This window comes from Dromaius novaehollandiae, chromosome Z (assembly GCF_036370855.1).
Source record: "Dromaius novaehollandiae isolate bDroNov1 chromosome Z, bDroNov1.hap1, whole genome shotgun sequence".
Lineage (NCBI taxonomy): Eukaryota > Metazoa > Chordata > Aves > Casuariiformes > Dromaiidae > Dromaius > Dromaius novaehollandiae.
Window position 1 is genome coordinate 35,616,859 of NC_088132.1, and position 12,548 is coordinate 35,629,406.

A 12,548-nucleotide genomic window follows, 5' to 3' on the forward strand; every position below is an offset into this window, starting at 1 on the left:
TCACGGCAAAAGCGCCAAACGGAGTCTGGAAGCTTTTTCGCCTTTGCTGACTCCCCGCTAGATGACAGCAGCGCAGCCGGACTGAAACAGCCAGTAATGGACTCATGGAGAAAACGATTTTATCCCCGCTGCTAAACCCTCGGAGAGCAATGCAGTTAAGAAACTCTCATTTTTGGCTGTTTTCCTGGAAATTACAGTGCTTTTTGCTTTTAGGCTTTCCGCCTACAGGCCTCAATAATTTACAAAAATACGTTTCTGCATTCGATGCAATGCACTTAAAGCAAATGTACTCGGGCTGGAAAAAACAGTTAAGTATTGTTGCTTTAATGTGAATAATTACTTCGTAATATCAGCTATTAGTCTTGTAAAATGCTTCTAAGCGCTTACTCCTATAAGCTGGATGGATCTGATCTTTCAGACAAAAAGCCTGTCTACACTAAAACTGCAGCAAGCCAGCAGACCGAGTTCCCCAGCATATTTACAGCACCGTTCAGTTTTATAACATAGGTACTAATTTTGTGCCAGTGGCTTTGCATTAAAATGCAGCTACACTTTTGCTGTTGCCTGGTCACCAGGTTAAAGCACCATGTTGTTTAACCTGGCTCTTCAGAGCAGTCATGGTACAAACTAGATTAGGGACAAAGCAGTTAGGGTGCAAGCTAGATTCAAGCTTGGACCGGGCAAGGAAGCGGGGAATTAAATACACATACATTCCTGTCACCCCGGGACTGAAGATGAATCCGCCCCAACCTAAATCAAAGCACAAAACCACGCAAGGCTTAAACAGAGCATGTCCAGGATTCAGAGGGGGCAATATACACCCTTCTGCCTTTAGCCTGTTCCTGACCTATTTCAAAGCACTTTTTGTGCAAAGAGAGGCAGTGCCGATATAAAACCAGCTTCCCGGCTCTCGTGCCCCTGTGGGATTCTCCCGTGGGAGTGAGGGCGATCTCCGGCTCCACAGCAGCATAGCCCTTTGCTCCAGTGCAGAGGTATAAGGGTCTGCAGCACACGGGGTGCTTGTCAGAGAGAAAAGAAGTCATTTAAGTGCTTCTCTCTTTGTTCACTCATTCACTTTTTATTTTGTCATTAAATATAGCCATTTCATCTCGTATTTTCATTCTCCTAGTTATTCCGAGGTGCATGGACTTAATTGTCTGAGTTCTCTCACCATTTATTTTTGTTCCTTTCCTTTACAAAGGGCCTTTTTCACAGCATGGCTATATCACGTAGTCTTTAATCTTTTCACTGTATACTCTAATTCCAGGTTATACTCCACAAATTTTGCTCCAGTTTTTGACATGGCAGATTAAAAAAATATTGACACTCTGTCTTTTAGGGTGACAGAGGTGCTACGCGTTCAACGAACATGACATAGGGGTGAAGAAACCCTGTCTCAGGTAATTCTTTTGATGGAAGTTCAAAGACTGTTTTTTTTCTTTTTCTCCTCTGAAAAAGCGTAAGGAAACATTTATGCATTTAGGCTAGCTTTCTGGTAAGTGCTGAGTCTCAGCAGCAATGCATTCAGTCACTAGTAATGTGTAATTTTTGTTTGAGAGTTCTTTGGGATATCTTGAATGCCACTTCATCATATTTTTCTGTAGTCTAATCACAGCCAGCGTAAAAAGGTGAGCACGATGGTGCATATTTACTAGAGCAAATAGTCAAATTGTTGCTCATACTGACCATATGTACCATACTAGAGATTGGCTCTGGCCCAAATCACTAGTCAAAAGAATAAGGCATTATGAGAAGTAGCTTATTTATAGTTTTCTTTTTAATTACACCCATAAGGCAAGTTGTGTTGTGCTCAGAGTATTTGTTTCTTTTCAGGATCAATTCCGTATGCTGCACAGGAACATTATAAAATAGTGATGTCGAACAAATTGTATTTGTGACAAAAATTTTGGAATCCAAATAAAACAAGGGAGGGGAATAGCTTAATAAAAATATTTATTGAAAAACTCCCATCAACAGTATTTGGCTGCATTAAGTAAGTAAAACGCTGAGCGTGACTATGGTAATCAGGATGCAAACAGCTAGTACCGTGAGCAGGATGATTCGGCAACATTTGGAATGCTTTTTTTCCCTCTCTTTCTTTTTTAACAAGGTATCATACCCAGGAGTATAAATATCCCCCATCCAGAACTGTAGGTCATTAGGATTTTCCTAAAAGAAAAATCAGAAAATGAACTCAGTTCCTCTGTCTTGCACATGAAGTCATTAGAACATAGCTAGAAGTATTCTGGCTATCATCAGATCATGATTAATGAATTTAAGGCATCATAACATAAATGCAAGAGACTTTCACTTGAACATAGGTTGCACTACTTGCCAGATGCTGCAAATGTTGTTCCACTGGGGAAAATTAAAACCACTTTTTAGCCAGGAACCAAATGTAGGACACCAGCCATTGAAAAGCGATTAAAAGACCCAAAAGAAACCATGTCAAAGAACAGAGGCTAATTTGCAAATGCCGATACGAGTCACTTTCCAAAAAAGGAACAGTTAAAAAAAAAACAAAAAACAAAGATAACTGTACAAGTGATCTGTGTCAGCCCACAAGAAGGAAGAGTTCTGCATGGTGTAGGTAAGGCAGAGAAAATGCGTGTTAATTGATAAACAGAATGATGTTATTTAAATGGGTATTTACGTGACCATTTAGTATGTTAGTACCTCATTTATGGATCTCCCCTGTGTTTTTCTCATGTGAGGTTAAAAACTGTACTGTACCCATTTTATAGACGGGGAAACTGAGTTACGGGGTGTTGCGGTTGAAGACTTTCTCTAGTCACAGAGGTCATCTTCAGCAGAACTGAAACTGCTGAAGTCTAACCAGATATGTAGACTTCTTTTTCTGATCAGACTCCTGTTAGTGTCATGTCTGTACAGGAAAATATGTTCATATTCACTTCCCTGAATCCTACCGAGGAGAGAGCAGAACGTGCTATATAGTGGTTCACATGAACACACTGTCCTGAGCGCTTCGCTTTTTGCTCAGACGCCCTTCAGCAGCGCATTACCTTGATGCGGCTGGCCAAGTTGGAGTGCAGTGAATGCCTGTCAAAGTCTTGCGCAGTCCAGGAAGGCATCTTTTTCTTCTCCTCCCAGTCACCGTCCATGTGGATGTCACTGTACAAGGGGTTGCTTTTGATTGTGGATTTAAGGGTGAGGGGTGTAATATGTTTCCCAAGTGCTTTGTCTATCATTTCTTGGCTGGTCCTGCTCAATCCTAAGCCAGGCAGCTCCGTGACATTTCTCTTTTCTCTCTGGAAGACACAAGTTAGAACAGAAGGTGGCTTTCATCTTCATTTACCTATGACACAGGTCCCATTCCAGAGTTATCATCTGTAATATAATAAAACCATTTTTAAAATTGCACATGCACCAATTTTTCTTGTCCTGGCAAACATCTACAGTGAAATAAGGGGGGCTGACTGTTCGCTTTGTGTAGATTTCTTCCTTCTGTGGAAAGCACATGGGTACAATATGAACATCAAACTCCTCTGTTAATACGAACAGGCATTATAATGCTTGCTGGAAGAAGAGCCTCTGGTTTAGAAAGACAGTGTAATGGAGCACCACAGTGGAGCCTGCAGCTCTGATGAAAACTGAGGGTCCGTGATGCAGAAGTGGAGTTGTAAGGAAGAAAGCTGAACAGAGTAGAGGGGTGGGGGGACATAAGGCCTGGCTTTTTTGGAGCTGCACCTCAAACAGCAGGGGTACGATTTGCCACTCTGTTCATGTTCTTGAATGCTAAACCTGTGTCGAGATGTCAAAGGGGCCCTACAATCGATGGGAGGAAAAGTCCTTAGTTCAGGCACTGTCAGAACTGAAAGGTAATTAACGATCTGAGCAGCACCCCAACAACAGCAATAATTAAATCAGACTGTGTAGGAGAGGGGGATGGCAATGAAGCAGAAGAAATGCCCCAGGTGGGATCTGATTTTTGGAGAACTCACAAGCTGCTGCTTAACACAGACGAAGAGTAGCTTCAGAGTTGGCAAGGCTGTAGTTACAATCTCTTGCAGGCTGATTGCAAAGAGGAAGGCCATCAGACCGTCCAGTTCAAGCTGTTCAACATTTCAGTTCACCACAGTTTTTTCCTCCCCAAAACTCTGAATTAATCTGTTACTGCTGCGCGGTTCCAGCCTTTTGCCAGCTTCCCCAACAGACCTATTTCTGACGCAGCCATTGCCTCACACTAATACCTACCCTGTGTCTCAGGACTGCTCTCATAGTATCCTCGCAGTGTAAATTAAACCTTCCTCATTAGCAAATAACACTTCCCCATAAGCTGCTTTGTCCCTAGGAACTTCAGTTTGAGCAAGGGGAGTCTCCATCTGATGGAGAGGCTTGGACCTGACAAATATCTCTCCACAGAAGACTACCGAAAATGACATCTTTCCCAGAAACTTTCAGGGTACTTCACTTCTACTCAGATCTGCAGCCCTACAGTGCCACAGGATCGTCGGCTTTGCGTACCCAAAGGGCTCGCTGCTGCTGGGGCACATCCCGCTCTTCCTTGCACTGCTCCTGGCTCGTGGGGTCCCACCTCTTCCCACACACTGGCTCTGGGGCTGCCCTGACACCATGCCAACCAGTGCAGCTCCCCAAGCTGGTAGAAAACTATTTGCTTTTGTTTGCTCGAGTAATTTTTCTGCCACCTGAGCAGGGTGAGAGAAACACAGAGGCAGCACACCAAGGGAGAGGGGCCGCCGCAGTGTGAGGGGGGTGAGCTTCCACTTTTGGTGGGAGCCAGCTGCAATACCCTATCGTCACATACCTTATGCCTCAGGGCCCATGCACACGCACAGACGCGTGTGAGTCAGTCTGGGGCAGGCAGGTGTGGAACGGAGCGGAAGGACTGGTTTCCTTTAAAATGGAAAGAAGGAGAAGAGAAAACAACAGCCTTTGTCTAAGCAACCCTGGGAGGAAGCATCACGCTGGCATTCTTATCACTAAATCATGCACGAGTGACTAAGCATGTTTCCCATCAATAATTATCATTAGTAGGTGGGTGGATCCTCAGTGCCCTCCCAGTCCCTCTATTAGTTCATAATTTCCATATGTCATTTCCTTAACCTTGACATATCCCCTGACAACATTACTCTTCACGTTGCAGTTGCAGCTGGCACTGAAGCCCGCTGGATTCTGCTGGCCAGATTTCAGCTGAGCTGCTGTTTTAACTGTCATTTCTTTCTGACTGTCTTTTATTTTATTTCATTTTATTTTATTTATTTCTTACTTAAAATTTGTCAAAAACCTTAATGATGCTTCCCTCAGGCTTGCTAGATAGTTGAACTTGGAGAACATTTTGCTGAAGAAGGCAAACTATCTCACCAGGGGATGTTCAGTCTCCCTAGGCTAAAATCTTGTGAAAAGAATGTGACTTGACAGTAATTTTTAAAGCTGTTTTAAATAAAAAGACTCCAAAACTGCAAATAAAAGGCATGATGCAAAATTTGTTCATAAGAAGAGTGCTTTGTGGCAAAACTTTTTTTTGCTCCATTGCCTGAGGACTACCTTCCTTCTCATGGGCAACAAGGCATGAGAACAGGAGAATGTGGTACCCCAGAGGAAAACTATCAAGGAAATATGATGGGAGGGGCAAAGAGATTTTACCACGAGAATTGGAAATTGGGGCAGGAGAAGGCTTTGGAGGGCAGACATAGAAGTGCCAAGTTAACGAGGAGAATATGCTCGAGTGCTGCTGAATGCTTGGTGGTGAAACTTCTGCGGTAGCTATGTCCTAGAGACTAGTTAGGAAAAAGGAAAGACAGACATTTCAAGCACAGACCAAAAAGATTTAGGTCCAAGAAATGATATGGAGAAGCAGATTGCATGAAACATATGTATTTACCCAAAAAGCAGAGAAACGGAAGGAGATTAGAGCATAAAAATATACCTGGAAGTATTAATTCAAGGGGAAAACTGCACATTACTTCTTTTAACATCCACAACATCTTCCAGCACTGTTTTCACAGATTTCTGTTCCTTGATTCTGATTCGGGAGAATAAATGTTTAAAGAAAGGGGAAAGTATTGTAAACTGAGGCGTCCGTATACATTACACAACTTGTATTCCCTGCGTCTGAGGAGCAAGCTTGAGCAAGGGTGGAACAGCTCTGCTGTGAATCAGAAATTATAGCATGTAGTTTGTGTCACTCTTCACCAAATGGAAGTAGAGAATAGCTAATACTCAAAGCAACAGTAGTTATGAACAAAATGAGAAACTGTAGTTGAAACATATTGAAGAAATACTCATTTAACGAGATGAAAAATGCTCAACTGCGAACACACAACTGCCGATCAACAGGCAACTCGCCAGCAAGGAAGTCGTTCCTGCTTTTAACCAATTTCTCACTGAGGACAGTTTGGCCCTCCCCAAGAGACGCGGAGAGCCGACCCAGCCGGGAAGAGGAGCCTGTGGAAAGCCTCGAGATTTGCAGAGAGAAAATGTTGGTTCCACCCCGGGATCTAAATGTGTTTTATCCATAGGGTTTCCTTGCCGGTTGTTTCGTAATGCAAATTGTAAACACACATACGTTACAATATGGATAACGTTATAAATTCTAAAGTAATCTCTGCTGTTAGGAAATATTTGCATGTCATTTTTAATCTTTTTGTTGTTGCTACTGTTGTCGTCAGCATTAAAACGATCTGGGAGGTTAACCAGCCTGTCTTCGCTTTGCGATATGAAATCACCGTGGCCACGCTAACACGCCGCCAAACCCAGCCGAGGGAGCGCTAAGGGCAGGCCTCGGTCTCCCGGCCGCCCACCCGCCCGGATCCCCCTCGAGGGGAGCCACGAGAAGCCTGAACGACAAGCGGGTTCCACAGCGCGAAGCCCAAGCCGGACTCAGCGCGCGAAGAGGGATCCTGGAGGCCCCCGGAAACGCAGCCGCGGCGGCCTCGGCCCCTTGCTGCTGGCTCTCGCCGCCTCCCGCGCCAGCCCGAAAGGGATCATTAACCAAAGCGGCAAAGGCTGAGGGTGTGCTGCTGCGCCTGCAAGCCAGCCCCAGAGAGGCTTGAGAAACTCCGGGCCACCAGATATTGCAGGGATTGTTTTGCAACAACCTCCTCGAGCCCAATGGAAGCAGGTGATTATTGTATTAACAAGTAATCTGTGGAGAATTGCAGGCTTGCGTTGTGCAAAGCGTGGCAACGCGCCCTGGAGAGCGCTCCCAGCCCGGGGAAGGGCACTTCTCTTTTATAAAGACCTGCTTCTAAGACAGACAAAAAGGTCTGACGGACAAAAAGCTGCTAGACAGTGACTTAAATCAATCCCTGTAGTAACTGTAACAACTGTATAGGTATTGCAAGGCATTCAATCAGCAAGTAAAACTTATGTATCAGTTATTAGATCTTTCGAATTTCCTATATCTATTTTCCATTCATCTGATCTAACAGAGGGTGAGGCGAAAAAGCAACCGGGAAGACCTGCCACGAGTAGGCAAGCAGATGTGAAAGCCAAAAGGGCAGACAGCTCTTCCCAAGGACTCTTCACGCCTGTGAACACAAGGTTTCTTATCAAAAGAAACGAAGGGCATCAGATGTGCTTTTCACAGATGTGGAGCAGTATCACGTACCACGAAGTAACCTGGGAGCCAAGCTGACATGAATAGGAGGTCAGAAGATGGTTGTAAAAATGTAACCCTAAATGATAGGAAGAGCAATATTAGAGCAAAGGAGGTGTTCAGCCTGACTACTTTCATTATAGAGTGTCTGCAGTACTTCTGTCCTAATAAATAATTATTTGCTTGAAGAAAGCTGTTTTGCCCATCATTCATTACAGAGCTCTGCAGGGTTGCGAGTACGTTATAAAAAAATTGCTGTATGGAGTCAGACCAAAGCTGCTGCCAACCTTGCAGCTGGTGTCTGGCCGCGGCCAGTTGCAGATGTCTAGGGAAGGATAAGGGAACAGTGAAAGTATGTAATGCTGGTCCGAGCCAAGGGACAAACAAGTGACTGTAACCCAGGACCTGGCTAAGAGGTGAAAATCTCATCTTGCCGGCTTCAAACACACGCAAAGGAGCACCGAGACACAAGTGTTATGCTTAGATAAGAGACCGGGGGGGAGGGGGCCCAGGTTAGGAGTGCAGTTAGCGTGGGCGCTGTAATATATGCAGTGGCAAAATTTGTAGAGGGTTGTGAATTCCTGAGCACCAACAGCAGCGAAAAGAAGTAGCGCAGCATTCAAAAGCAAAATGCTCTGCCTTCTCTTCCAGAAGTAGGGAAAAGCGGAGAATACAGGCAGGAAAGAAAAGTCTGGGAATTGCAGCAAATGACCAGCTAGACTAAAGGAGAGCGATGCAGCTTGGCTGGCGGCAGCAGATAAAGACGATTAATTGGGTGTATTCTGAGCATTAAAAACATAGTGCGGGGCAGAGAGTGCAGCAGGGCTGAAAGCTTTCAGGATGATCAGCAACTAGCTATTTGCAAAAGAACCGGTCTGTGCTTTTTATGCTGCTTTGCACAAGGGAGGGCCAAGATTCCTGAACTGCTTTATGAACTATTTTATTTAAAGTAGACGATGAAAATATACAGTAAGTGGGAAAACTACTCGGACCCAGCAGAGGAAAGCAAGGAGAGAGAGCAACATCTTTTTTACCAGAAATACAAATCGCTGTTACGTGGAGCCGCTTTTTATAATGGAAATAAATTAAAATACTTATACGTGGAGGAAACACGTAAGCATTTCAGAGCACTTTCAATTTGCACGGCTGCATGATAGCGGTCTGGAAGAGCCCACAGATATAAAGTCACTTTGTGGAGGGAGTCCCGAGTAGCAACAGTTTCTCAAAAGAAAATGAAATCCTGGGCAGGGACCGACCCTCCACATTTAATGACTGCAGGAGCCCGGGGGTCACGCGCATGTGTTCAGAAATGCATTCGCCCCCTTCCCCTCCCCGTTTCCGTTTCTGAATTAACTAACCCTTAACCCCATTAGCTCCCTCATCTTCAAGCACAACATGCTATTACCGCGCCGCTGGTGCCATCGTGTTTACGCTGACGTCTGGAAATCATCAGCGCTTTCCCTTTATTTCACTGTCAGCGAGAAAAAGGCAAAGGAGGCGAGCTCGCGCGCGGGGGGCACCGCGTTTTATCCGAGCCCCTCCAGCGCGCTGATGACCGCGCTTAACGGAGCGGCTCGCGCCCGGTGTGGAGCACACCACACCACCAGCCGCGTTTCTGGAGACCGTCCCCGCGCCGGGCAGGGAGCTGCAGGAAACCCCGCCAGCCGGCTGCAGAGCGGGCAGCCAGGCCGGCCTCGCGCCGTGCCCCGCTGTGCTGGGTGCCCCGCCGGGGCCTTGCCCTCGGGAAGGGGTTCTCCCGGGGGAATCGCCGGGAGCAGGGGCAGCTCGCCGCGGCGGGGCAGAGGTGGCACGGGGGGCTGGGAAGGGGCTAGGAAAGGTAAGGAGGGGGCAGAAAGGGGAGCAGGCCTGCGGATGAGGCCTGGACCCAGAGCTGGTGGGGAGCGGAGGAGAAATGGAGGAGAGGGAGCAGTGGGACGGGCGGGAGCAGCTGCGGGGGCCTTCACGGCTTTCTCTTCCCCTCCCCAGGCTGAGCCTTGTAGGCTCCTTCTCCTCAGCCCCCCGGGGTGTCGGACCCCACCCTACGGACCGCCAGGATGCCGACCCCTCGCTGTCCCCCACAGCCGCCGACGTGCTCGCCCGTGCCCTGACGAGAACCAGAGCTGGGAGCCTGCGCTCACGTCGGGGTGGGGAAGGGCCCGGGGCGGCCGGAAAGGAGCGCCGTGGCAGGAGGAAGCGGGGCCCGGCGGGGTGTGAGCTGATGCGGCTGGGCTGCTTCTGCTCCACGGCTAAACGTCTTCCCCCAGCTCCAGGGCCTCCCCTGCGCAGGGCAGAGTTACTTTTCTTTACCAAGAAACTGCTACTGCCTCTTTATAGCAACTTGCATTTAACATGGTCAGTATGTTTCACACTTAGAGCCGCCTTCTACCAGGGTGCTAAAAGGGCGAAAGCAGAAAGAGAAAAACAAGGCAAAACAGAGGAAGCTGCTATAAACTATGTAGACATACGAGCCAGCAAGATACTAGCAGGAACCTCTAATGCCATATAGCACTTCATTGGGTTAGGCAAATACAGCCTGGCTTTCAGGTTTAAGCCTGATTTTTATCTCCTGTGGAATTCTTTTCCCATCCTTCTCCGACCTCAAATTTCTTCAGCGAGGGAGTTTCATCAGCCCCCTTAATACATAATAAATAAATAAATAAATGCAATTTGTTATTAATAGACTTGCTGGGAAATGCCATGGAAATGCTACAACAAGCAGTAAAAAGCCTAACATATTGAAATAAATAGGTGGACCACCATGAAGATAGTCACTCTTCTCCTGGAGCCTGACCCTCCCTGAAGTCAATGGGAAAACTTCTGGGGATGTCAGCGGTGTGGATTCGGTGGGGACGCTGGAGGCTGAATCAATAGCAGAAGGCTCAAACTCACATGTCGTTTGTCTCCGGATCCCCCGAACGAGGTAGAAAAATGGGGGAAAAAGTCAGCCTCTGTTAGTCCTTACCTGTGAATAGACTCTGTTGTGCCACCGCTGCACTCCAGGTAAAGCTGCTTCTGGGAATTTTGCCAGGCTGGCTTGGAGGAAGGCAGAGTTTTTCACTAAAGACTTTACCTCCAGTTGTAGGAATTTATCGGGATGGTTGTTGTTTGGCAAAACGGAGAAATCCATGTTTCCCTCCTGTTGAGTAATAGTGAAAACAGCCCAAGCTCCTGCTTCCTGGCTGTGCACGCTCCTTCTATTATTAATGACGTGAAGAAGGATACGACAGTTTCCTGAAACTGTATCTGACCCCTGTTTGGTGTCAGGCTCGCTTATATCATCTACCAATGATAAAAGATCGTTTAGAAGCAGCAGAGCAGACAGGACGTGTTTCTTTAAGTGCCTAGCTTAAGTTTTCAAGTTCAAGGTGTATTTTGATAGATACATATGCGCTCATTAAAGCTAACAGAGTATCAGTGAGTAGATGCATGAGACACTTAAATGCATACCAGCACTTCCTCAAGGGACCTGCCAAAAATTTCGAGCTTACAGTACTTCAAAGCAAGCTCTTTTTTCAGAAAATTAGAAGCAGTCCATAGTACAAAGCACGGAGTGGCACAAGACCTCCTTTTCCGTGGTGGTACCAGGACACCTCATTGTGCTACGTCGGTCAGTACCATTTTACCATGACTGCTATGACATGCACTTCTTTAGGTTCAGGGGTTTCTCTGACAGTAAATTCTTCTTTGCACGGGGAAATATTAATTTGTTTGAAGCAATTGATAACAGAAGTGTTCTTCAGGGAACTGTCTCTGCTCCTGTCCAAGTGAATGGGAAACCTCTTACTGACTTGAATGGTGGGGCGTCAGTCCCTCCACTTCCATTATTTTATTCTGAGATTGGCTATTTTTTGTCAGCATTTTATAAGTATTAAGTTCTTTTGACTTTCAGCTAACAAAATTCCCTTTATCCTCATAGTCGTTATTTGCAATCAGCAAAAGTAACCTCATATTTAGGTTAACCTTGTATTCAAACATTTCAGTTTTCATAAGACGTGTTTCATTTCAGGTAACACTGTCACATAGGAAAAGTTTTTGAAAGTTCATTTTTGAAATCTAGAAAAACCTACTTTGGATTGAGTTAAGCACTGGGAATTAGGGCATTGTGAAACTTTTACCTTGTACTTAGAACAGAGAATTACTAAGCAGAAGTTACATTGACCAATCCACTTTCCTTATACAGGATTGCTGAAATTTAAAAAGAAAATAAAACCAGTAAACTATTTTTAAAATTTTAATAACATGAGGTGCTATTTTAAAAAATAAATAATTTGATATACGTATCAGTTAAAACCACTTATCCAATTAAAAAGCTCATGAATTTTTCCTGCATATATTTATTAGCAATTATTTGACAGAATGCTTGTCAAACAATTATTAATATGTCGCTCTTCAAGAAGAAACTTATATTAGAATTTCAGATTAGTCTGTATTTGTGACCAGCCACAAAAGAGACAGTAGGGATAATTTTTGCTGAGTGGACATACACACTCCTGAGGAACCTGTTGCTAAATTTACAAGTCTTTTTTTTTTTCCAGGATAGTGAAGACCTGAAGCTCTGTAACACACCTCCATATTATTACTGTTACTGTTCCAGATCTAGCATAACATGTAGTCGCTCTGTTTCCCTGTGCAGACCTAAAAGAGTAATAATTAGTGTTCTAAAATACAACCATGCCTTCTCTCTTGAGCGTATATTCCCTTTTTAGCATCCCTATGAACACAGGATTTTTCCACGTTACTGGGGCATATGAGGTGGGCTGCAGCTGTAAAAAATTACTTATTGACACTACTTCATCACATTAAAAACATAAAAATGCCCTACTGGGTCCAACCGCCTAAGCCCAGGATCTAGCTGGCTCTTTTTTCCTACTACTCTTATACAGCCAGTAACTTAAGACTACAGTAACCAATAACACCCAGATCTTTCTCCAAATCTGTAACTACGAGTTGCAAGTTTGGTATCTTGTAA

The 12,548-nt window shown here is 45.2% G+C and overlaps 1 protein-coding gene across 1 annotated transcript; it reads right to left on the minus strand.

The window, feature by feature from the left end:
- Positions 1 to 1,757: 1,757 nt before the first annotated feature.
- LOC135324955 (major intrinsically disordered NOTCH2-binding receptor 1-like) lies at positions 1,758 to 10,749 on the minus strand. The gene is made up of 3 exons (XM_064502142.1): positions 10,542 to 10,749; positions 3,024 to 3,269; positions 1,758 to 2,169 (listed from the first exon to the last, which is right to left on the minus strand). The coding sequence occupies exons 1-3, from the start codon at positions 10,704 to 10,706 to the stop codon at positions 1,990 to 1,992; spliced, it is 591 nt and encodes a 196-aa protein (XP_064358212.1). The 5' UTR covers positions 10,707 to 10,749; the 3' UTR covers positions 1,758 to 1,989.
- Between the last annotated feature and the right edge of the window lie 1,799 nt (positions 10,750 to 12,548).